At 39.8% G+C, this 22,673-nt stretch overlaps 1 protein-coding gene across 1 annotated transcript in view; it reads right to left on the reverse strand.

Annotated features, from left to right (window-relative positions):
• Positions 1-1,291: 1,291 nt before the first annotated feature.
• Positions 1,292-22,673, reverse strand: part of MCTP2 (multiple C2 and transmembrane domain containing 2) — a 202,325-nt gene continuing 180,943 nt past the window's right edge. Inside the window, exons 21-23 of the mRNA XM_052659435.1 lie at positions 10,226-10,335; positions 3,537-3,634; positions 1,292-1,360 (exon numbers count right to left, since the gene is read on the reverse strand). Of these exons, the coding sequence (XP_052515395.1) occupies positions 1,292-1,360; positions 3,537-3,634; positions 10,226-10,335 (277 nt within the window). The remainder of the gene's footprint in view (positions 1,361-3,536; positions 3,635-10,225; positions 10,336-22,673) is intronic.

A 22,673-nucleotide genomic window follows, 5' to 3' on the forward strand; every position in this document is an offset into this window, starting at 1 on the left:
CAGAGAGAGAGAGAGAGAAAAAAAAAAAAGAGTAAAACTCACTATTGAATCAGATCTTTTTACTTCAATTTTTCTTTACAATACATATATTTATAGATATATACATATAAAACTGCACATACAAAGTATGTGTCAACAAAATATAGTCTTTACAACTTAAATATCATTTGAACAGAAAGATATTTGCATTCATTTTATATATGCACAAAAACTGGGATATTTACTTGGAGCAGGTTACAGCGAAATGGTAAAGTATATACTCAAAAAGACTTTGGGGATTGTACCTTTCTAGGAATGGGGTTCTGAGTTATATGTTTTTATTATGTGTAGCTTATTTTGCTTAGGAACAAAAGATCCACGTGGACTGCTACAGCATTTTTACTTTCCTAAAAGTGCAGGCAAGTGAAGGGATTATGACATTCAGACAAGCAGCCACACTCATTGGTCCCTTGCTCCTCTATCTTTCTAAATACTCTCAGAATTCACTCATTCACCCCTCCCCTCTTTCTCAAGCTATACTACTGAGATTACATTTGGGGAATAAGCAAAAAGTAACATCAGAAGAAGTGGCTATTTGAAGCACCCAAATATGTTCACTGACTCCTTCACGTTTTGGGCGAATGATCTCTCAGAACACTCTAGAGCAACGATTGCCAGCAATGGACCAGGAGGCAGGCTGGCATCCAGCACCAAGCAGCTTACTGAAATTTTACATCTAGGTCTTCAGTTGTTATGGCTGAAAGATCCTCAAAGAACTGAGATGATCCAGGTAATAATTTTACAAAAATCTATTTATAATATACATTATTTGGGTAGATGGTGGCTATCGAGGACTTGTTAACTCAGAGGAAAAAAGAAAAAGCAATCATCTGAAAGAAGGGTTGGGGTGCGAGCGAACGTAACTGAATATTGATGTGAAACTGTTAGAGATGTGAAAACAAGTTCAAAGTCATGCTCGCATCCAAGTGGCGTCCTGCTGTTCTCAAGGAGGGTGCTGAGACCCCTGGAAGCTTGCTTTAGTCTCCTGTTGGAAGAAGGGATGTTAGTCTTTTATAGTCTCTGGAGTGCTTCCTTTCGCAGGGCTGACTCCAGATGCAAAGTCGATTACCCCTGCACACGGATGTGCCCGTGGGCACGTGCATCTATGCCATGAAGACAGGGAGGGTAAAGACAGGGCTTGACATGGCACGCGTTTCAGAAAAACACCACGGCTACTACCGAACGACAGAGAACACCAGTCCCATCAGTCCAACACGCCATCGGCTGCTGGTGTCCAGAGTCCGTGTGTGTCCTAGAGCGCGTTGCGCTTCTTCCGAACAGGGCTCTGGCTACTGCCCGGCTTCAACTCCACGTACTGCACCTGTGAAAACAGACGTGACGCTGGCGGTTAGGTAACCCTAGCTCACCACAGCGTGCTAATGGCTCCCTGAGGACACAGCCCGGCAAAGGAAGGAAGGTTCAAAGGTAATGAATCATTTTCTAAACACAGGAACATGGAGGGATTAATTGCAGGAAGGATTTGAAGAGTCATGCATCATTTCTTGAAACCAAAATATTAAAAGCAGATTTTTCTTATGAGATGCATGGGTTTCTACCTGCTCTCGGGGCGCTGCTAGATTTCAGTTGTGTGTGTGCCCGTGTTCAACCAGGAAAGAGCTTGATAACGGCCCCTTGGGAATGTTTATCTTAGTATATGATACAGCAACTTACTACGAATTATTCATTTAAAAGTATCTAAAATCTTGGGGAGAAAAAACTTCTGCCAATTATATCCATTTCTTTTGCCAGAGAGGGAAAGAATGTTGAAATGGATACCCCCTAGACTAATAAAGATTTCTCTTAAAATGGATTTCATTTACAATATAATGGCTAAAACATCAGCGACAAACATGAGCATGTGGGGAGTCCCCAGTGGCAAACTGCCTATTGTGTTATTAGCAAGTGTTCTTGGAGATACTCGCAGATCTCACTAGCTTCCTGGGCATTTCCCTTGAATGCTCTTTTGTTGCATCCTCAGTCTTCATGCCAACGCCAACTGGATGACCTTGCTGAGGGCTGGTCCCCAAACTGAGCACAGACAGTCCTTAGGGGGTGCTTGCTGGGAATTTCCTTTCTTCAAGGATGCAGGCACAAACCGCACATTGTGACTCAAGTGATGGTGCGTTGCAATCACAACGCTTTGGTGTGTGGGCTCGGATAGGCTGACTGTGGAATGGCTTTGTGTAAAGTATTGTATCACAGACCACATGTGCTCACTATTTTGAGTATTTGTGCCAAATTCCCCAAGGACATCCTACCCCATCACACAAGCTGAGCTACACTTGGTGGAAAGCAGATACGTGAAAAAGGCATGCTTTCCTTACAGCTGTTTTGTGAAGGTCCCCCAGGGGATGATATGCCTGTCAATCTTCAAGGCACAACAAACAGGGGCCAAGTTACTATTTCACAATCCTGTAATGCAATGTTAACCAGTAAATTCATATTAATATATTTTAATACATAATTATATCATTAAATGAAGGTTAAAGGGGAAAAAAAAGCAACACAGAGTCTATTTTAATCTCTAGAACTTAGAGTGAAAGGGAAAGAAACTCTCCAAGGCCTGTCAACCCTACATTTCTGCACTCCACCCAGAGGTGCTGGGAAATGAATTACGGTACAGCGGCCTGGGGATAGAACTGATGTTTGATTAGGGATTCTCTCACATCATAACAGATCGCGTCTCTGATCATCCTGATGGTATTTCATGCCACTGTTTTCCCCAGCTACCTATTCTCTGGCCTCTGTTCTCCACTAGAGAGACCTTTACCTGTGTCTGCCCTCCCCGCCTCTGGGTTCACACCAGCCTGATGCCTGAAGAGGCTGCTCTACAGACTTCCTGGTGCTGTTGCCTTGCTTAATCTCTTCGTAGCCACAGAAACGGGACACTGCTGGACTAAGGGACCATTACCCGTGAGTAATGCTTCTGATTAACCTCAAATTATCGCACGCCGTCTCTGCCTTTATGTGTACTGGAGTAAGTGGGAGCTCTGTCCTCAGCATCTCTTAGGTCTTCAGACAGAAGGGGAGAGGGGGGAGGCCTGGGAGATAATCGGGGCAAACATGGATCAAAAGAATAATCCTCTTGTCTCCTACTTCCTGGAGAATGCCTGCCATCCGGAAGAGGAGGAAAATGGGCAAGCCTCCCCCGGCTCTGGGTTTCCTGTGTCCCCACTTGCTGAGCCCATCTGACCCTCTTTGGGGAGGTAAACAGTCAGAAAAAGGACAAACCTCCCCGCACTGCAGCCTCGCAGTGTGAGTTCCAGATCATTCTTAAGTAGCTCTTTTTCAGGATAATTTTCCCCTATCATCTCATGCTTTGGACAAAGGTTTTGCTGGCCAGCTCTCTGGCAGCCAGGCCTCTTGAAGGATTTTCTGATTCATTATCTCAGTGACTCACACAAGCACAGCCCCCTACTCCTCTGGCTCGGGGGCAGGGTGGGCAGGCCACAGTTTGGGGTTGGGGCCCCGGTTGGTGGTGGCTGTTGATTACGTACCTTTTGAACATCAGATGGTACCCTGGAGAGGAAGTCCAGAAGCTCATTATTGTCAATGGCATAGGGGTTTCGAAGCTTCTTAGTGAATTTGTTTATGCCTGGAAAACAGACATATCAGGAGATCTCTTTGTCTGTTGATCTCTCTCCATTTGTCTACCCATCTTTAAAAGTCACCCGACTGGGGGAGGAGAAGCATTCACAAGTAAAAATTAGTGTGAAAATAATCACTGGATCTCGAGTCATGCACCCGTTGCTGTCATGTGGAATCATTCAGAAATGTCTTTTCTTGGAGGGAGAAAGGGGGGGGATCGTTGGAGAGGGGCTGTGCCTTCTTCAGCTGTGAAAATCCCATTACAGGCCCAGCAGCAGGGCGGCAGAAACACACACTAAAACTGTGGAGCTCATTGGTTTTTTTGGACAACGCTGATTAACAGCCTCCTCGCCTAAGAAAACGAATGTCCCAGATGGGAAAAGGCCTTCATTAGCCCAAACAAGTCTCTGCTTGGGAGCTGAGGACCAGAGGCAGCAGTGGGAGCTGGAGGGTGGGAGTTGTTTTTTTTTTGTTGTTGTTAAAAAGAACCCGCAAGAAATCTATCTCCCCCCTTCCAACTCATTTTCACAGGTTTTCCTTCTCTCACTGCAGAACAGAACTTGACATGTTGGTCGTACTTTGATGCTGCAGAAAACTGTGAAAAGTTATTATTGGAAAATTATCTTACTCTGGTTGCTAGCTTAATTTATGGACCACAGCGCTGGTGTGTGGGTTTGGCTAGGCCATGGAGTCGTGCTGATTCAGGACAACGGTAATTAGAAGGGGGTAAGATGTTTAAATCACTGACTCAATGGACATGAGTTTGAGTAAACTCCAGGAGTTGGTGATGGACACAGGGAGGCCTGGCATGCTGCAGTCCATGGGGTCGCAAAGAGTCGGGCACAACTGAGCGACTGAACTGAAACGTTTAAGCTGTCCTTGGTGGGGGCACACAGGCGTGTCCAGGACGAGCTCTGCCCAGAGCTCCCTCCGCAGAGGGAGGCACCTCTCCACCAGCTTGGTTTCCTACTCTGCTGCTCAGAGCTCTTTCGGGGAGCAGGGGTGTGCCTATATAGCCAGAGCTCACAAACTGTGATCTTTTCACCAAGTGTCAACTGCATTTTGTGCTGTCTTTTAGAAGCAGAAAGACAAGGTGGCCGCCTGAAGTCTGGCTACAGAGTGCTTGCTATCAAGGACCATAACTAAGTCCTCGTCAACCCCCACATTGCTGAATTCTCACGGTGTGTTCTCCCACGAGTGCCTATGCCGAAGTCAAGGTAAGGTTTACCTATTCAACAGTCCACAACACAGAAAAGGTTTGATGTTTCTCTTCTTTCATTAAATATTACTTTGCTTTCATCTAAGAACTGGACTTTCTGCATGCCCTTATACCTGACACAATGCTGAAGTCCTGGTGGTTTCTTTAAGAGGGTCAGATTTACATCCACGTGGCAAATGGAAGCCAGACAGGTTCCTAAGTCAAGGGTGGCTTGTTGCCTGGGCCGGGGAGGACTTCCTGTGAATAACCCCCTTTTTCTCAAGTCAAAGCCTCGCTGTGCCTTCCTTTTTTCTCTGCCCCCACAGCCAGCTCCAAGTTTCTAGCTAAAATTTCCCCCAGTGTTCCTTTAAAACACTCTCCACTGTGTTATTCTAAAGACATTTAATTGTAGCATGGGCTTCTTGGCAAAAGAAAACAGACAAGGCAAAATGATGAAGGGAGACAAAGACGTATTGAGAAGAGATATATCTTCTATTGTTAATTATATATACTGTGAGCATCTGGAGTCTTTACAATGAACAGCCAGGCAGGGATAATATCACTGCTGATCAAAACACTGCATTCTTAGTCACTGAGAAGATTACAAACCTGCCCAGTAGCTCAAATGCACCAATAAGGGCAGAAGGAAGTCCACAAAGCACTCCGACAGTCTCTGTTTGAAAAACTTTGTTAGGCTGAAAATTATAAGGAATTCAGATGGCATGCTACAAAACCACACCTTATCTTTTTTAAGGTGTCACAGGCTCAAATGTCAGTAATTCTACCGTATTGTCTACTGTGTGAAAGCGAGTGCCAACATGGCAGCAGAGATCGCTTGGTCATCTCTGAAGAGCAACGGGGCAAGTAAGAAGGCTTGGGGACAGGCATAGCTGGGCCCCAGTCTGGTTTCACCATGGATTATTAGCTGCGTGGTTTCAGACAACTTACTTAATCTGTGTCTTAGATTTTTTATATTAAATTTTGAATAATAGAGGCCTGCCTTACATAGTACCATGGGTTGAAAGGAGAATCACAAAGCGTTCCAAAATCTAGAATTTCACCACAAGGAAGAGGGCTACCATCATTACTGTATATGTCAATAAGCCAAGAAAACAAAGAAGGTGGTGACGTCAGAGTGTTTATACTGGCAGAATGTTATCACACACCCAGTTTGGAAGTTGTGTCTTTCTGCAGTAGCAGGTACCTTTAGATTTTTAAACCTAAACAATACAAATAGGGCATATATGCTGTGAATTTTTATTCTGTTTTCTTTTAGACAAAGAAAGAAAGTGGAATTTAAATACCAAGGGATTAACATTTGGAAAAGGCATTATCATTTAATGATCATAGACAGAATAGATCAATAGATTGGAAAGATCCCTCCAGTTTAAAAACAAAAAGAACCCCCAAAAAATGGAGAATGAGAGATGAAGAACTACATGGCTGCTTAGCACATATGGTCAGTAGGGAATAACCTCTTCAAATTGAGTTGGATACAACACTGCATGAGTGACTGGCATGTAACCCTGACTGCAATATATCGGTGGGGGTGGGTGAGGTGGGCATAGGGTCCTTGCTTGCTCCTGTGTCAAGCGTCTTACATGTAAGATATATTGTGCTATCAAGTGGAGATACAAAGTTAAATAAGTCATAGTTTCTTTTAAGATGCTTAAAATCTGCTTGGGGTGTTCTTAATCTACTTGAGAAAACCAGAAGTGGCTCAGATCAGAACTGAAAAGCTATATTTAGAGCATCTATGATGAAGAACAGAATGGAAAGAATATGGGAAACCTTCCAAAACATACAGAAAACCTATGTGGGATCTAATCCTCAAAGGTGCCTTGCCTTCTAGAAATACATAAAACAAATAAATTACCAAAATTCAGTACTGAAAATTTACAGTTTCCTAGAGAAAATTCTAGATATTCCTCTAAAACGACTTTTAACTTTATTTTCAAAAATTATACTCCCAAATAAGAGAGGTGGCAGGCTCAAAAAAATGCCATCTATGAGATCCTAGGTATTAAACTTGCAGACTTATCCACTCAAAAACTATTTGCAAAGTACTCACCAATGATCTATTACTTTTGTGTAGCTTCACTAGGAATTACATAGTAAAGAGGACAGAAAGTATCTTGTCCTTTAAAACCTTACAGTGAAGTTGGTGAATCAAGGAATATTGCACATGGTCATCATGAAATTAGGCTGTTTTCATAGGCTTATATTAAATAATTGTGCTACTTAAGAAATATTTATATAAAAATGTTATTTGGATGTAAAGAATATGGAAATATAGTGGAATATGTATGTAACTCTAGAGGAACATAGAGTTAAATAATTTTGTTTCAAAAGATTAAAAACAGTGAACAAAAATTTTGAAGATTTTTATCTACTTATTTTAGGACTCAATGAAAATGAGTAAGTAACTTAGAATAAGAAAGTCTTTTTTTTTTAGTCCTTCAGCTGTGCATTTATAAAATGAATCATATTCAAAGAGCAAAAGGTCTTGCCTTGTATTAACTGGGCTGCTCACAATGAATGTCAAAATAAATGCAAACATGTATGTTATATAATATAGGTACATTCAACGTATTTGTGATCACAATATACATGGATATAAAATATCCTTATTAAAAATATAATGTAATATCATAATATAGGCTTCCTTGGTGGTTCAGAGGTAAACAATCTGTCTGCCAATCCAGGAGATGCCAGTTTGATCCCTGGGTCGGGAAGATCCCCCGGAGAAGGGAGTGGTTACCCACTCCAGTATTCTTGCCTGGGAAATCCCATGGACAGAGGAGCCAGGCAGGCTACAGTCCATGGGATTGCAAAAGAGTCAGACACACAACTTATGGACTAAGCAACAAAAATCATAAATGTAAATGTATCATAAAAATATATCATAATGTAATATAATTTAATATCATCATATAATCATTTTCCCCTCAAACATAACTTTTACTGTGTACCTTGGGTAAATTTACCATAATGTGCTTAAATCACTTCTCTATTATTGAACATTTTTGATCATTTTAAATTAATTTACTACTATAAACAGTTTGGCAATGAACATAATTTTTTTTCATTTCCATCCTGAAAAGAATAAAGAAATAGTCTTCTGAGCCTTAATAAGATTAAAGGGAACAATAGAAATTCAAACATATAAAGTTTCCTTCTACATGCTAAATTCTCTGCCAAGAATACGGTCATGTGAGAGATGTGCAAAGGAAAGCCCTGGGTCTGTGCTAGCTAATAACTAACTTGTCTTGCAAAGTAATAAGTCCTGATAGGAAGGCAGAATATATTCCATGATAGTATAGCAGGTTTTAGATAATGAGAAGAGGCAAGAGATAATGTGATGGTCAAGGCTTTTGACTACGTTATCTATGGTAAACTCATCAATAAACTATAAACCTCCGTCTAGAATCTAAAACTAATGAATGAGACAATATAAACCTCAAAGGATTACTTTCAGTCCAGGAGAGCATCATAAACTCGATGCTATTTCATAATTTCATTCATAAGCTGAACAATAAATAGAACAATGTCTCATTAAGTGAATGCAAAAAGTTGACTTTGAAAGCTGTCAAGAACTTGGAGGATAAAACTAGAGGTCAAAGGGATTAGGAGTAAACTGAAAGAGGGATTGGAATCCTGAAATGGACACTCTAAGGAAGAAATACAGTGTAGTCTTCTTTGTCTAAGGTGAGATGCAGGAAAGCATTCTCTTCCAGAAGGATGAAGAAATAATGGGCAATGGTGTTTACCAAGCTGACCACGCTGTTGTCTTACATCATCTTAAAAATGAGGAAAACACTGGCCAAATGACTGTAATTTTGGATCAAATTCTCATTAGGGACAGATCATAAAGAGTTTCAAGATCTGTGTTTTAAATGTGGAGAGTAAATGGACTGAGAAACTAGTACAAAAAAAAAAAAGCAAGAAAGAATGAGATTATTCAGTCTATACAGATAACATTCAGTATATGAGTATTCAGGAAAATGCTTCTTATAAAACACATATTCCTTCTTAATCAATGGGCCCTTGAAAAGCTCCATGTTGTCTTTCCTAAGGGTCAAATATGGGCCAATGTGCTAAAAGTGAAAAACACAACAGAGGAATAAAAACTAAGCATGGGTATGAGAACTTCCTCAAATAGTGAGCACTACTGAGTATTAAAATGGACCCCTGAAGAGGAACTTAGAAAATCTTGTCCTTTTCTTGGGCGTGTTACAAAGAAGAGAAACTTTATGTGATAGAATTTTCACTTCCTGGACAAAACAGAATGAATGGATTATGCTCTGTTTCTGAAATGTTATGAGTTATTCTATTTTTCCTATGATTTTTCCCATTTCTGCATGTCCAGGTTTGGCCTTCCTCATCAGCAGGATTCTACCTTTGTGGATTCTCTTTGGAAATGGTCTACAATTAAAGGTCTTAGAAATATTTTATAGCTCCCTTTCACCCTGGCATTTGCAGGCTTTCAGCTTTTGCTTAAAGAGGAATGCATCTCAACACACATATTTGTAGCTTCCCTGAATCTCTTGACACCTGCAGATCCCTATAGATGCCTATGGTCAAGAACTGAGTAGTCGTCACAGGAGCCAAGCCATGGAAAACCAGAAGTGAGAGATTCTTCCAGAAGAGGGGTGACTGCTTAGTTAATTAACAGCAGCACACTCTCCTTATGTTAACCCAGTGCCCACCCAGCAACAGACACAAATATTCACAAAGCTTCTTGTAATTTTTCCAATAGTTAGCTTGAGTAGTAAGTCAAGTCCTGAAATTTATTTCCAGTGTGCCATTTTTGTTTCTACTCTTTAAAAAGCAGCTGAACTCTATATAGGCTTACCATTTCCCCTGGTAAATAATAGCTTTCCCTTTCCTGTCAGGCACTGGTTAGGTGGCCACTGTGCGCCCCTCCCTTTCATCTCTCTGCTTCTGGTTTTAAGTATTGGGTTAAGTTATTTTTCTTCCTTCCAGGGGAGATGAAATGTCAGGAGCAGCCTAGTAGTGGCTAGATATACTTTTATACAACATACAGGGCAAGGTGTTTGCTCACTATTTGAATAACAGTATTTCCTGAAAGTTACTGGGCCACAACAGTATATCATTCAGGAGTATTTATGACTCTGAAAGCCCAAAGGGAAACAGCATGCACAATCACATTTTTATTTGATTGCAATTATACAAGAGGCCTATAAGTATCTGTGCTGACCGTTCATGCCACTGGCCTTTTCAGGGAGGTCCTGGAAGTTTTTGATCCCCAAATGCTTTTCTTAATCTCATGTTTAATTGCCAACAAAAGCACATTTAAAGTTTATAGCTGCACTTAAAAATGAGTAATTGGTTCTTACCTGGAATTGATTGCTAGCAAAAGGACCGTGCCAAACTTACCCCAGATTAAAATGATGTACCGGAGTGGAATGAAATACAATGTGATGGTGGCAACTGCCAGTATCAAACAGGCCAGGAATGAAAGGAATGGGACCGTCCAGTTAAATGTGCTGCAGACAAACCACATACATGTCATTTTCTCCGATGCTAAAGGAAAGCAGTCGATTCATTTTGCCATGTTTTTATTTCTTAGTTACACACAAGAAAAAAGGTCTATTGGAGAAGTTGCTTCTCAAAACTGGGATGTAGAAGTCTGCCAGAATGACTGGACACTGGAAAACAGTTCGGAGGTGAAGGTCACAGACCAACTGCCATCCAGCTCTTCTGGATCTTGGTGACTCTGCCTTCCTGGAACCGACAGTACTTAAGAGAAAACTCTGACTCTCAACAGTGATTAAACACTGCATTATTGTCATGTGGCTCTGTGAACGCAGAGCTTCAAAATGAAAGGTGAGTTAGGTCACTTCAAAGTCAATATTTCTCTCTCAATGAACACATGCTTGCCAGTAAATATTTAGAGATGGGAGGCTATTATTACAGTGCTCTTGTGTTTTTCTAATAACTTATATTTAGAATTTCCAGACTCGTTGACTCCAGAAGGGTAATGATGCCCTGAAAATGGGCTACGGAGCTTCTGGCTATAAACCATTACACCGCCAACCCACCGATTACGCGGGGGATATTGCCGCATATCATTTTCATGGGGACCCTGGCTCCTTCTGTCCTATCTATTGTCTGTTTTGACTTGAGATCTAGAAAATACGAGATGTGGGACTGAATGTACTGTGGAAATCCTTCCAGAACCCTAGAAAGTAGTCATAAAATGCACTGCCTTGATGAGAGCTCATGAGTGTCCAGAGTACTCTTCCAGGCATCTTCACTTAGCACGTCTGTCTTGACCCTTTGCCTTGCCTTGTGCTAGGAATAAATGAGATGAAAGATTTATTTCTGTTATCTTTTTTGGGGGGCATATCAGGGGACTTGGGCAGAGCCATTTATAATAGTTATTGGGCACTGAGTAGGTGCCACTGTCCTAAAATATACATATATATATGCCTGGAAAATCCTATGGACAGAAGAGCCTGGAAGGCTGCAGTCCATGGAGTCGCTGAGGGTCGGACACGACTGAGTGGCTTCACTTTCACTTTTCACTTTCATGCATTGGAGAAGGAAATGGCAACCCACTCCAGTGTTCTTGCCTGGAGAATCCCAGGGACGGGGGAGCCTGGTGGGCTGCTGTCTCTGGGGTCGCACAGAGTCGGACATGATTGAAGTGACTTACCAGCATATATACATACAGAGAGAGAGAGATTGTAATGTTTAACAATAATTCTTTTGAGTAACGATTACCTCCCTCTTACAGATGAGCAAATCAAGGCTGAAGTAAGGATTTGGGGATTAACATACTACTATAAATAAAACAAGTAAACAATAAGGACTTACTATATAACACAGGGAAATATACTCAGTATGTTATACTAACCTATAATGGAAAAGAATCTGAAAAATACATATAAATGCACACATAACATTGTAAATTAACTATAGTCAATAAAAAATAGAATAATATAGGAGAAATCAACTCACCCCTCAATCTCTTGTTAAAGACTGCCTTCGGGGAGATACAATACTACGCATGTATGTGTGTATTTGCTAGCTCATGCCCTTAAGTTATAAGCAAAGTTAAACACATTTTAATATGACTGTTGGTCATTTTGATTATCAGTGATATTCAGCTTATATCCTCGCCAGGGGCAACTATTTAAGAAAATACTTGAGAAAATTTACACGCAAACTGGCATGGATTTGAGTTCAGGCTCTATCTCTGAAAAGCTGAGAAAGACGGGAAAGTCTTTCAAATCAATCTGAATGATAATTTCTTCTCCACAGAATGGGAATAATAATAATACCCATAGCATCAAGTTTTGCTAGAATTAAATAGGAACTGGCGTGTAAAATGGTTAGCTCTTCATGTACATTACCATATGTAAAACAGATACCTGTTTTACATATGGTAAATACCTGTAGATATTTACATATGGTAGATACGTTTTACATATGGTAAAACATATGTAAAACTCCCCCCATAGCTGTGGGAACTTGCTGTATCACTCAGCCCCAGTGCTCTGCGATGACCTAGAGGGTGGGATGGGGTTGGGGGTAGGAGGGAGGCCCAGGAGGGAGGGGACATAAGTGTACCTATGGCTGACTCACATTGTATAGCAGAAACCAACACAACATTGTAAACTGATTATCCTCCAATTAAAAATAAATTTTAAAAAACAGCTCCGGTAAAAAATGAAAGATAGCTTAGTATTCAGATTAAAATTTTACCTTTAGTTTATTAAAAAAAATAGCTCTATTTCTTGCATATTTTAACCACATGCACACATATACACACAAAGAAGTTACTGCTTATCTGTTTTCCCTGGAACTCTGTTGCTGGATATTTTCCTCAAACAAAATCTCTTTGGAAACTAAAGAAATCAGCTCTTTGTCGTATTTGTTGCAAACACTTATGTTTGTTTACCTTGTCTTTTAAAAAACCTTGTTTATAGTTTTTAAAGATAAAAATTATATATTTTACACTACCAAGTTCATCAAAACTTCTGCATATATGTAGGTCCATTCCTGACTATTCTCTTCCAAGTAGAACTTCTTAGGAGGCAACTTCACAATACTTGAGAAAATGTTATGGAATCCATAATTGCTCCTGTTACACCAGGGCAAGAAATTTAACCTGCAAATATCTTTGCACAAGGATGCAGAGATGGTACATTAATGTCTGATGCAGTATGGTTTGTAAATAGTTAAAAAGAAAATAGCCTTGGTATCAAATAATATCTAAATAAAATCAGAGACAAATAATTTTAGTACCTTGAAAAAAAAAGAGAAAGCTACCAATAAACCGACTTAAAAATAAGAAAACAATAGAGTGCAAAAGATAATGTATTGCAAGAATTCTGGAGGTTACCAACTTCCAAAGTCAATTTCACTCCAATAATTTCTGCCAGATATTAAAATTTTGAACTTCTATATCTGTTAACTGCATGGGGGGCATAAGATAAATATAGCCTAGGGCTTCCACAAAAGAAGATTCAAGTAGAAGAACACTGCATAAAACTTACATATTCAGGGTAAGGATGAATTGAGAGAGACAAGTAGAAAGACACAGTGGAAAAGGATGAAAAGAAAAGAAAACAAATCTACCATATACAAATAGATGCAAAGAATTCTCTGTGTCATGATGCCGGTACCTGGATTTATCATCCAAGTTTATGCTACCAGTATACTTTAAAAAAACCTCAGCAAAAATTTAATTAAAAAAAGAGATTCCAGGTTGAATCACCCCAAAGTGACTAGGAGCAGTAATCTTCTCTAAGGAAATGCATTATCAACCCATATATCTGAGTATACTCCACACACACACACATACACACACACACACACACACACACAGATTATGAGCTCATAGACAGTTAGAACAGTAAAATATAAATGGATACACAGCATCATGAGTAAGAGCTATCAGAAGTAACAGCAAAACCCCAAACAGAAGACCTCAAATACTGACAGCAAACATAATACATTAAATAATAATGCTTAATACTTTAAAAGTCATAAAACAAAGGCTTAAAAATGGTCAAGGACGAGATTGTAAAAAACGACCAAGAAGATTCGAAAACAAAGCAAGTAAAACTTTAAAAAGAAACACAGTGATTGAAAGTTAAGACCTCCATGCCTGAATTAAACAGGATTTTAAACACCACAGAAAATAGAGTCGTGCAAGACAGCCCAGACAAGGACTTAAAAGGCATCACAAAGAGTAGACAGATGTCAAAAAGAAGAGATACAGAACATAGATTAAGAGGGTTCCTGAACTGACTGGGAAGATGCTAAAAGTAATGGTGACTATTAGACTGTGGAATGGCAAAAAGGTGCTCACTGTTAGATCTCTATTTTCTGACCATAAAACAATGCAGTTAAAAACCAAGAGCACAATTAAAATAAATTTATATTAAAAAAAAAACAGGAGCAAAAAGATAGCTAGAAAATCTTCAAATACTTTGAAATTAAGCAATATACTTCACGTGAAGGAACAAATAAAAACAGAAATTAGAAAGCAAGTTTTTACTAAATGCGAATTAATAATGAATATCAGTGCCAAAATGTTTGGCACAGAGCTAAGCACCTAGGAAAGTGTAGCGCTTTAAATGCTTATGTTAGGAAAACAGAAAGACTGAAAATAAACGGTCTAGCAATCCACCTTAGAAAGTTAAAATAAGAAGTAAATTAATGTCAAAGAAAGTAGAAGGAAGAAAGTAATAAAGATAAGAGTAGTAATTAATGGAAAGGAAAACAAGCAACAGGGAGACTAACGAAGGTAGTGACAGTTCTTGCTAAAGAATAATATAATTGATAAATGACCGTCAAGAAGAAGGGAAAACACAATTTTAAACATAAAGAAGTGGACGACGCTAGATTCCACTGTCATAGACGATAAGAGGATCTTTTTTATATAAACAACTTTATGTCAAAAAGTAGAAAATTTTAAATGGACACACTCTTAGAAAATGATATACAAACAGATATGAGAAGAAACAGAATAGCTGAACAGACCTATAGATGCCACAGAAACCGAATATTTGATTAAAATCTTTCCTGAAAGAAGACTTCAGACCCAGAGACTTAACCAGAAACTTCTATAAAATCTTGAAGTAATGACACACAGTCTACACAAACTGCAGATAATGAGAGAGAATACTGCCCACTTATTGTATGAGTCTAGAATAACCTTCACTCTATAAGGAATTTTCAAGAACTATATATCCAGTCTCACGGATGATTAAAGCTGCAAAAATCATAAGTAAAAAAAATTGTAAATAAAATCCCAGCATATATAAGGAGACTGGATAGCATGATGAAACTGGTTTCATTTCAGAAATGTAAGATTGGTTTAATCTTTGAAAATCAACAATAATAATACACATTAACCAAAACAGAAGAACACAAAAACAACCATAAGATGATCTCAATGAACAAAAACAAAAGTTTGACAAAACTCAACCTACATTCATGATAAACAAAATCTCAGCAAAATAGGAATAAACAGTAAATTCCTGAAGCGGATAAAGCATCTTTACAGAAAACAACATCATTAAGGGCAAAATGTTGAAAGCTTTCTCTCTGAAAAAGACACGAGTATGAGAAAAGAATGTTCGCTAATACCACTTCTGTTCAACATTGTGTTGGCGTTATTGCTGCTGCTGCTGCTGCTAAGTCATGTCAGTCGTGTCCGACTCTGTGAGACCCCACAGACGGCAGTCCACCAGGCTCCCCCGTCCCTGGGATTCTCCAGGCAAGGACACTGGAGTGGGTTGCCATTTCCTTCTCCAATGCATGAAAGTGAAAAGTGAAAGCGAAGTCGCTCAGTCATGTCTGACTCCCTGTGACCCCAACATGGACTGCAGCCCACCAGGCTCCTTCGCACGTGGGATTTTCCAGGCAAGAGTACCGGAGTGGGTTGCCACTGCCTTCTCTGATTGGCATTACTAGCCAAGAAAATAAAGCAAGAAAACAAAATAAAATGTATAAGGACTGAAAAATAAGAAAGGAAAAAAATTCCTAGACAATATGTTTATATAATACAACATCCGGAATAATAATCTTCATATAAAAATTAAGATAACTAAGTTTACCAAGGTTGATAGATACAAAGTCAATGTTGGAAATCAAATTTCATTTTTCTATCCTGTAACAAACAGGTGGAGATAAAACCTGAAAACAAGAGACCATTTAAAATAACTGAAATCATAACAGGTATACTATCATGTAAGAATCGAATCGCCAGTCTATGTCCGATGCAGGATACAGCATGCTTGGGGCTGGTGCACGGTGATGACCCAGAGAGATGTTATGGGGAGGGAGGTGGGAGGGGGGTTCATGTTTGGGAACGCATGTACACCCGTGGTGGATTCATGTCAATGTATGGCAAAACCAATACAGTATTATAAAGTAAAATAAAGTAAAAATAAAAATTAAAAAAATAATAATAATAAAATAAAATAAAATAACTGAAATCAAGTACTTCAGACTATATCTCACAAAAATATGTCAAATATTTATATATAAAACTCTTAAAGAAATATTGAGATAAACTAAAGATAACCCAAATAGATGAAGGACTATATTACACTCATAAATTAAAAACAAGTTTTATCAAGATGTCAATTTTTCCCAATTAATGCAATCCTTATAAAGATCTCACTGATCATTTGCTCATGTGCAAGTACGTGGTGTGTCATGTGTCTTTATCTGTTGGATGCTAAAAAATGAAGTTATGTACCAGACACGTTTGCACACACCATGTCAGATTTGCCCTCCCAACATCCTAGTCAGTGAAGTCACATATTTTTTCCTAAGCAACCAACAGTTTTAGTAATAAAATGTTGAAATGTTTTACAGGTTTTAAAAAGTTTAATACACAGAGAAAGAAAGTCAAAGCAATTTTACCAATATTCATAATCATGAAAAATTTTAAGTGATTACTACAGGCCATCCACTAGTTTAAAGACATTACAGGCATTAATTCATCTTATTCTTCCAGAAATATTATGAATAGGAATTTCTAGTATGTCCATTCTACAGACGAGAACTTGAGTCAGGAAAGGTACTAATTGGCCACAAATCACTTCCAGTCTAAGTGACAGAACTGGGATCTGAATCCAGAGAGTTGCTTCAAGAGCCTACACTTGGACTTCCCTGGTGATGCAGTGGATAATCCCTCTGCCAGTGCTGGGGACACGGGTTCAGTTCCTGGTCTGAGAAGATTTCACATGCCATGGAGCAACTAAGCCCTGGCACAATTACTAAGCCTGTGCTCTAGGGCCTGAGAGCCCTAACTACTGAAACCTGCATGCCTAGAACCTGTGCTTCACAACAGGAGAATCCACCATGATGAGAACCCTGTGTACCACATCGAAGGGTAGCCTCTGCTTACTGCAACTAGAGAAAGGCTGAACAAAGCATTGAACATCCAGCACACCCATAAATAAAAATTGTAAAAAAGAACCTACACTCACTGCTTGTATAGTAGACATGTCAGAAAATGTAAGAAGGTCATTTTACTTATTTAATCCACTCAATATTCCTGCTTATAAGACTGAGGACTTAATTCAAAGATATTATATACCGGCTTTGCTATTCAGTCGCTAAGTCGTGTCCGACTCTTTGTGACCCCATGGACCACAGTACACCAGGCTCCCCTATCTTTCACGGAGTTTGAAGTTTTATCTTCCAGAGTTTGCTCAAATTTATGTCCATTGAGGCAGTGATGCTATCTGACCATCTCAATCTCTGCCACTCTCTTCTCCTTTTGCTTTCAATCTTTCCCAGCATCAGGGTCTTTTCCAATGAGTCAGCTCTTTGCATCAGGTGGCCAAAGTATTAGAGCTTCAGCTTCAGCATCAGTCCTTCCAATGAATATTCAGGACTGATTTCCTTTAGAATTGACTGGTTGGATCTCCTTGCTGTCCAAGGGACTCTCAAGAGTCTTCTCCAACACCACAGTTCAAAAGCATCAGTTCTTCAGTGCTGAGCGTTCTTTATGGTCCAATTCTCACATCCATACATGACTACTGGAAAAACCATAGCTTTGATATGGATCTTTGTCTGCAAAGTGATGTCTTAGCTTTTCAATACTCTGTTTAGTGTATTCAATACACAGCTTTCCTTCCAAGGAGCAAGAATCTTTTAATTTCATGGCTGCAGTCACCATCAGCAGAGATTTTAGACCTCAGAAAATAAAATTTGTCGCTGCTTCCACCTTTTCTCCTCCTTTTTGTCATGAAGTGACAGGACCGGATGCCATGATCTTAAGCTTTTTTAGTGCTGAGTAGCACTATATAGTTTGTTGTGATCCACATAGTCAAAGGCTTTGGCATAGTCAATAAAGCAGAAATAAATATTTTCCTGGAATTCTCTTGCTTTTTCTATGATCCAACAGATGTTGGCAATTTGATCTCTGGTTCCACTGCCTTTTCCAAATCCAGCTTGAACATCTGGAAGTTCACGGTTCACGTTTGAAGCTTGGCTTGGAGAACTTTGAAACACAGAAAGACATCTACTTCTGCATATTGACTATACCAAAGCCTTTGTCTGTGTGGATCACTACGAGCTGTGGAACATTCTTAAAGAGATGGGAATACCAGACCACCTGAACTGCCTCCTGGGAAATGTGTATTAAGGTCAAGAAGCAACAGTTAGAACTGGACATGGAACAACAGATTGCTTCAAAATAAGGAAAGGAGTACATCAAGGCTGTATATTGTCACCCTGCTTATTTAACTTATATGCAGAATATATCATGAGAAATGCTAGGCTGGATAAAGCACAAGCTGGAATCAAGATTGCCAAGAGAAATATCAATAACCTCAGATACACAGATGACACCATCCTTATAGCAGAAAGCAAAGAACTAAAGAGCCTCTTGATGAAAGTGAAAGAGGAGAGTGAGAAAGTTGGCTCAAAACTCAACATTCAGAAAACTAAGATCATGGCATCTGGTCCCATCACTTCATGGCAAATAGATGGGGAAACAATGGAAACAGCGAGAGACTTTTTTTTTTTTCGGTTTTAAAAATCATTGCAGATGGTGATTGCAGCCATGAAATTAAAAGACGCTTGCTCCTTGGAAGAAAAGCTATGACCAACCTAGACAGCATGTTAAAAAGCTGAGACATTACTTTACCAGCAAAAGTCTGTCTAGTCAAAGCTATGGTTTTTCCAGTAGTCATGTATGGATGTGAAAGTTGGACTATAAAGAAAGTTGGGCACTGAAGAATTGACGCTTTTGAACTGTGGTGTTGGAGAAGACTCTTGCGAGTCCCTTGGACTGCAAGGAGATCCAACCAGTCCATCCTAAAGGAGATCAGTCCTGAGTATTCACTGGAAGGACTGATGCTGAAGCTGAAACTCTAATACTTTGGCCACCTGATGTGAAGAACTGACTCACTGGAAAAGACCCTGATGCTGGGAAAGACTGAAGGCAGGAGGAGAAGGGGATGACAGAGGATGAGATGCTCGGATGGCATCACCAACTCAATGGACATGAGTCTGAGCAATCTCCGGGAGTTAGTGATGGACAGGGAAGCCTGGCGTGCTGCAGTCCATGGAGTCACAAAGAGTCGGACACGACTGAGCGACTGAACTGAACTGAGTAGCATATAGTAGTACTAACCCTTAAAACCTTACTAGACTCTTCACTCCAGTTACCATGGAAATGCACTGCAGTGCTGGTCTTTCAAAGAACATCCAAGCTTGAATAACTCTGGTAAGTCAAATCTTTATATCTCAAAATTAAACAACCTGTTAAACATTTTCATGAACTTTGATGGATTTCCTGACTTGGGAGCTCTCCATTAAATCATAAGGGTATCCCTGACTTGAACATTTCAATTAATGAAAACATTCAAGGAATCCTCTTCATTCATTCAACTCTTCAGGTTCACTAACATATCCTAAGATTATTTTTTACAAAATTTCAAAACAAAACCCACAAATAACTGTCTCAACATCCAGTAAGGCAGGTACAACTCCATTCTAGCATTCTTCCCCCAACTGGGTACCCCACTGGTTGACCTTTATGTCAACAGATTCATTATTTTCTTCATTTCCTAGGCACAGAAAAATGAAGTCCTTTGACTCTTCTATCCATGGAAACAGAGACATGGGTCAGAAAAGCCTGCAGACTATTCTTTTGTGATTTACCTCACAGGATGCCTTCCTTCATGGTTTTCGCCCCAGTTTGTGAACTCTCTCCCCACAACTGGCCTTCTGCCCTCACCCCTGGTCATTCTGCCTTCATTCTCTGTCCCTTTCAACATGTAACTTTAAATATTTATTTGGCTGTGCTGAGTCTTAGTTGCAGCACATGGGATCTGGTTACCAGATGAAGGATTGAATCCAGGCCCCCTGTATTGAGAAGGCAGAGTCTTAGCCAACAGGCTACAAGGGAAGTCCCTCAACATTAGATTAAACATAAAATACATCAATCTGTCCTTCCACCTGTGCTCACCTTCATCCAAACTTCACTTATCCTGCTTTCTCATCTTTCAATATTTCACAGCATGACTTCAGAGTCAGGGAAGTTCTTCCTAGAAACGTGCCTTCTAAGCCTTTCTCCAGAACATCTGCAAGGATGACTCCCCTGTCCTAAGTCTACCTGAATCTCAGTATCTTCTCTGCAGAGAGGAGACTTCCCTAACCACTCAAGAACACTAGTGTTGTAGCCAACACTTCATAGCAATAGGGCAAGTAATATACATTACTCTTCTGACCCATCCTGTTTGCTGCCTGGGATAATACAAATGCCACATGCTAAGCAAATATTAGCCTGATGTATACCTACATTTGAAATCTGTATACAATGAGAAGGTAATTGGAGAATGCAGAGAAAAGAAAATACCATTTGCTCCAAGTGAATACAGAATCATCAGGGTCTTCTCTGCCAGTAACAAGGGAAGCCTTGCTCTGAGAGATTTAAGCATGCTTATTTATTCTCTAGTTGCCAAAAGCTGGGTAAGAGTTTTCCTGGTCCTTATGCACTGAGTTACAATGGAATTCCAACAGAGTTACACATGATGTTGCGCTTGAATGCCCAGCGGGAACCTTAAGGTCACTGCAATAATGAATGGCTGAAGAATTAATAGGAGCCGAGCCTCATGCGCCTTCCTGTGTCACAGCTGGGCAGAACAGTGCTCTGTTCATGGCTGAAAATACGTCTCGAGACATGGCCACCACAGCTGTGCCGGGCACGGCCACCGCCAAAAGGCACTGCGGAGCTGGGGGCCAGCTTAAATCACTCTGCCCTTCTCATCAGACACATTTCCTTGACCATTACCAACTGCACAACAGCCACATTTGTCTATTAACAGACATGCAAGCACGGAGACAGTCTTACCAAAGGACACGGCCTTCCGTCCTCAGCCTTGCCCCCACTCCACATCCTCTTATCTTCTTTCCTGCCAGTACATCCCTTGCTCACTTTTTTTTCACTGACTTTCTGCATCCACTCAAGGCCCGTGTGACCTGCCTCACCTCCAGGAACTGCCACATCCGTCCCCGGTGGCACAGACATGCTATTTCCCCTCCACCTCCCTCCATCGAGCACAGTCTTGGGCTTTGAGCCTTTGCACAAAGCCACTCACCCACTGAAGCACCCATTCATCAGCTCTATGCCCAGCTGCTGGCTCTTCCATCCTTAGAGATGCTGATAAGCTGTTGCTTCTTCAGAACTTTCCTCTGTCTCTCTCTCTCCTACATCCTTCCGGGGATGTAGTACCCATCCCCACATTCCACCTAGCCTCTATCTAGCATCAATGTTATTTTAGCTGTATTATTAGAGTTCTTTCCCTTCACTGGATAATAGATTCCTGTAGAGAAGAAAGTGGGGAGTACCAAGACATGGAGAGAGTATTAAAAGGTACAATCTACCATGTTTAAAAGAAATAAGTTACAGGGATATACAGGTACAACACAGGGAATATACCCAATGTTTTATAATAACCTCAAATGGAATGTAATCTATAAAAACTTGTTATTCTGTATATCTGAAACTAATATACTATTGTAATCAGCTATACCACAACAGAAAAATGAACAAAACATAAAGGCAAACACACACACACACACACACACACACACACACACACACACACACACACACGAAAAAAAAAAAAAGATACCCAGAAGATAATGACACTATAGTGTAAAGTGAGGCAGGCAGGTTCAAATCCAAGCTCCACAGCTTATTCATTGTGTGATCTGGGCTTCATGTTTAATCATTCTGGGCTTCATGTTTAATCATTCTGTGCTTCATTTTCCTCATCTGTAAAACGGGGATACCAACAATCCTTACTCTGCAGGGTTGTTGGACTCATTTAACGCAATTTCTTTAAATAACTCCTTAAAGAAGTTGCTACATGTCAAAGACTTAGAATAGTGGCTAGCACACGACATTAGTTGGTTTCTACTGTCATTGTTATTTTGAATGCATGTCTTATTCTTAAACCAAGTCAGTGCCTGAGATTCAAACACTGATAGTTGAATGAGTGAATGAAAAATTATAGTGCCCTCTTTATCACTTCACTATTGTTTACTGTCACATATTTTTGCTAAGCAATTTTGAGGGTACATTCAGGAATCATTTTTCAATTTATGTGAAACCTAGAGAGATAAAGCAGACAGATATCAATATACATGATCAAAAATCCTACTGCTCCTTAATTTTTCTCAACATCGCTCATGAAAAAAACAAAGTGTAAATTCAATAAAAACTCACTAAACTTGTTTAAAGGTAACTTTTAACCTGCCTTTTAAGCAAAAAAACATGTTTTCTATGCCAATTATAAATGGATGTTCAAGGGCAATTTGTTATAATAAGTGACTG

Source organism: Budorcas taxicolor, chromosome 21, assembly GCF_023091745.1.
Source record: "Budorcas taxicolor isolate Tak-1 chromosome 21, Takin1.1, whole genome shotgun sequence".
In the NCBI taxonomy this organism is placed as follows: Eukaryota; Metazoa; Chordata; class Mammalia; order Artiodactyla; family Bovidae; genus Budorcas; species Budorcas taxicolor.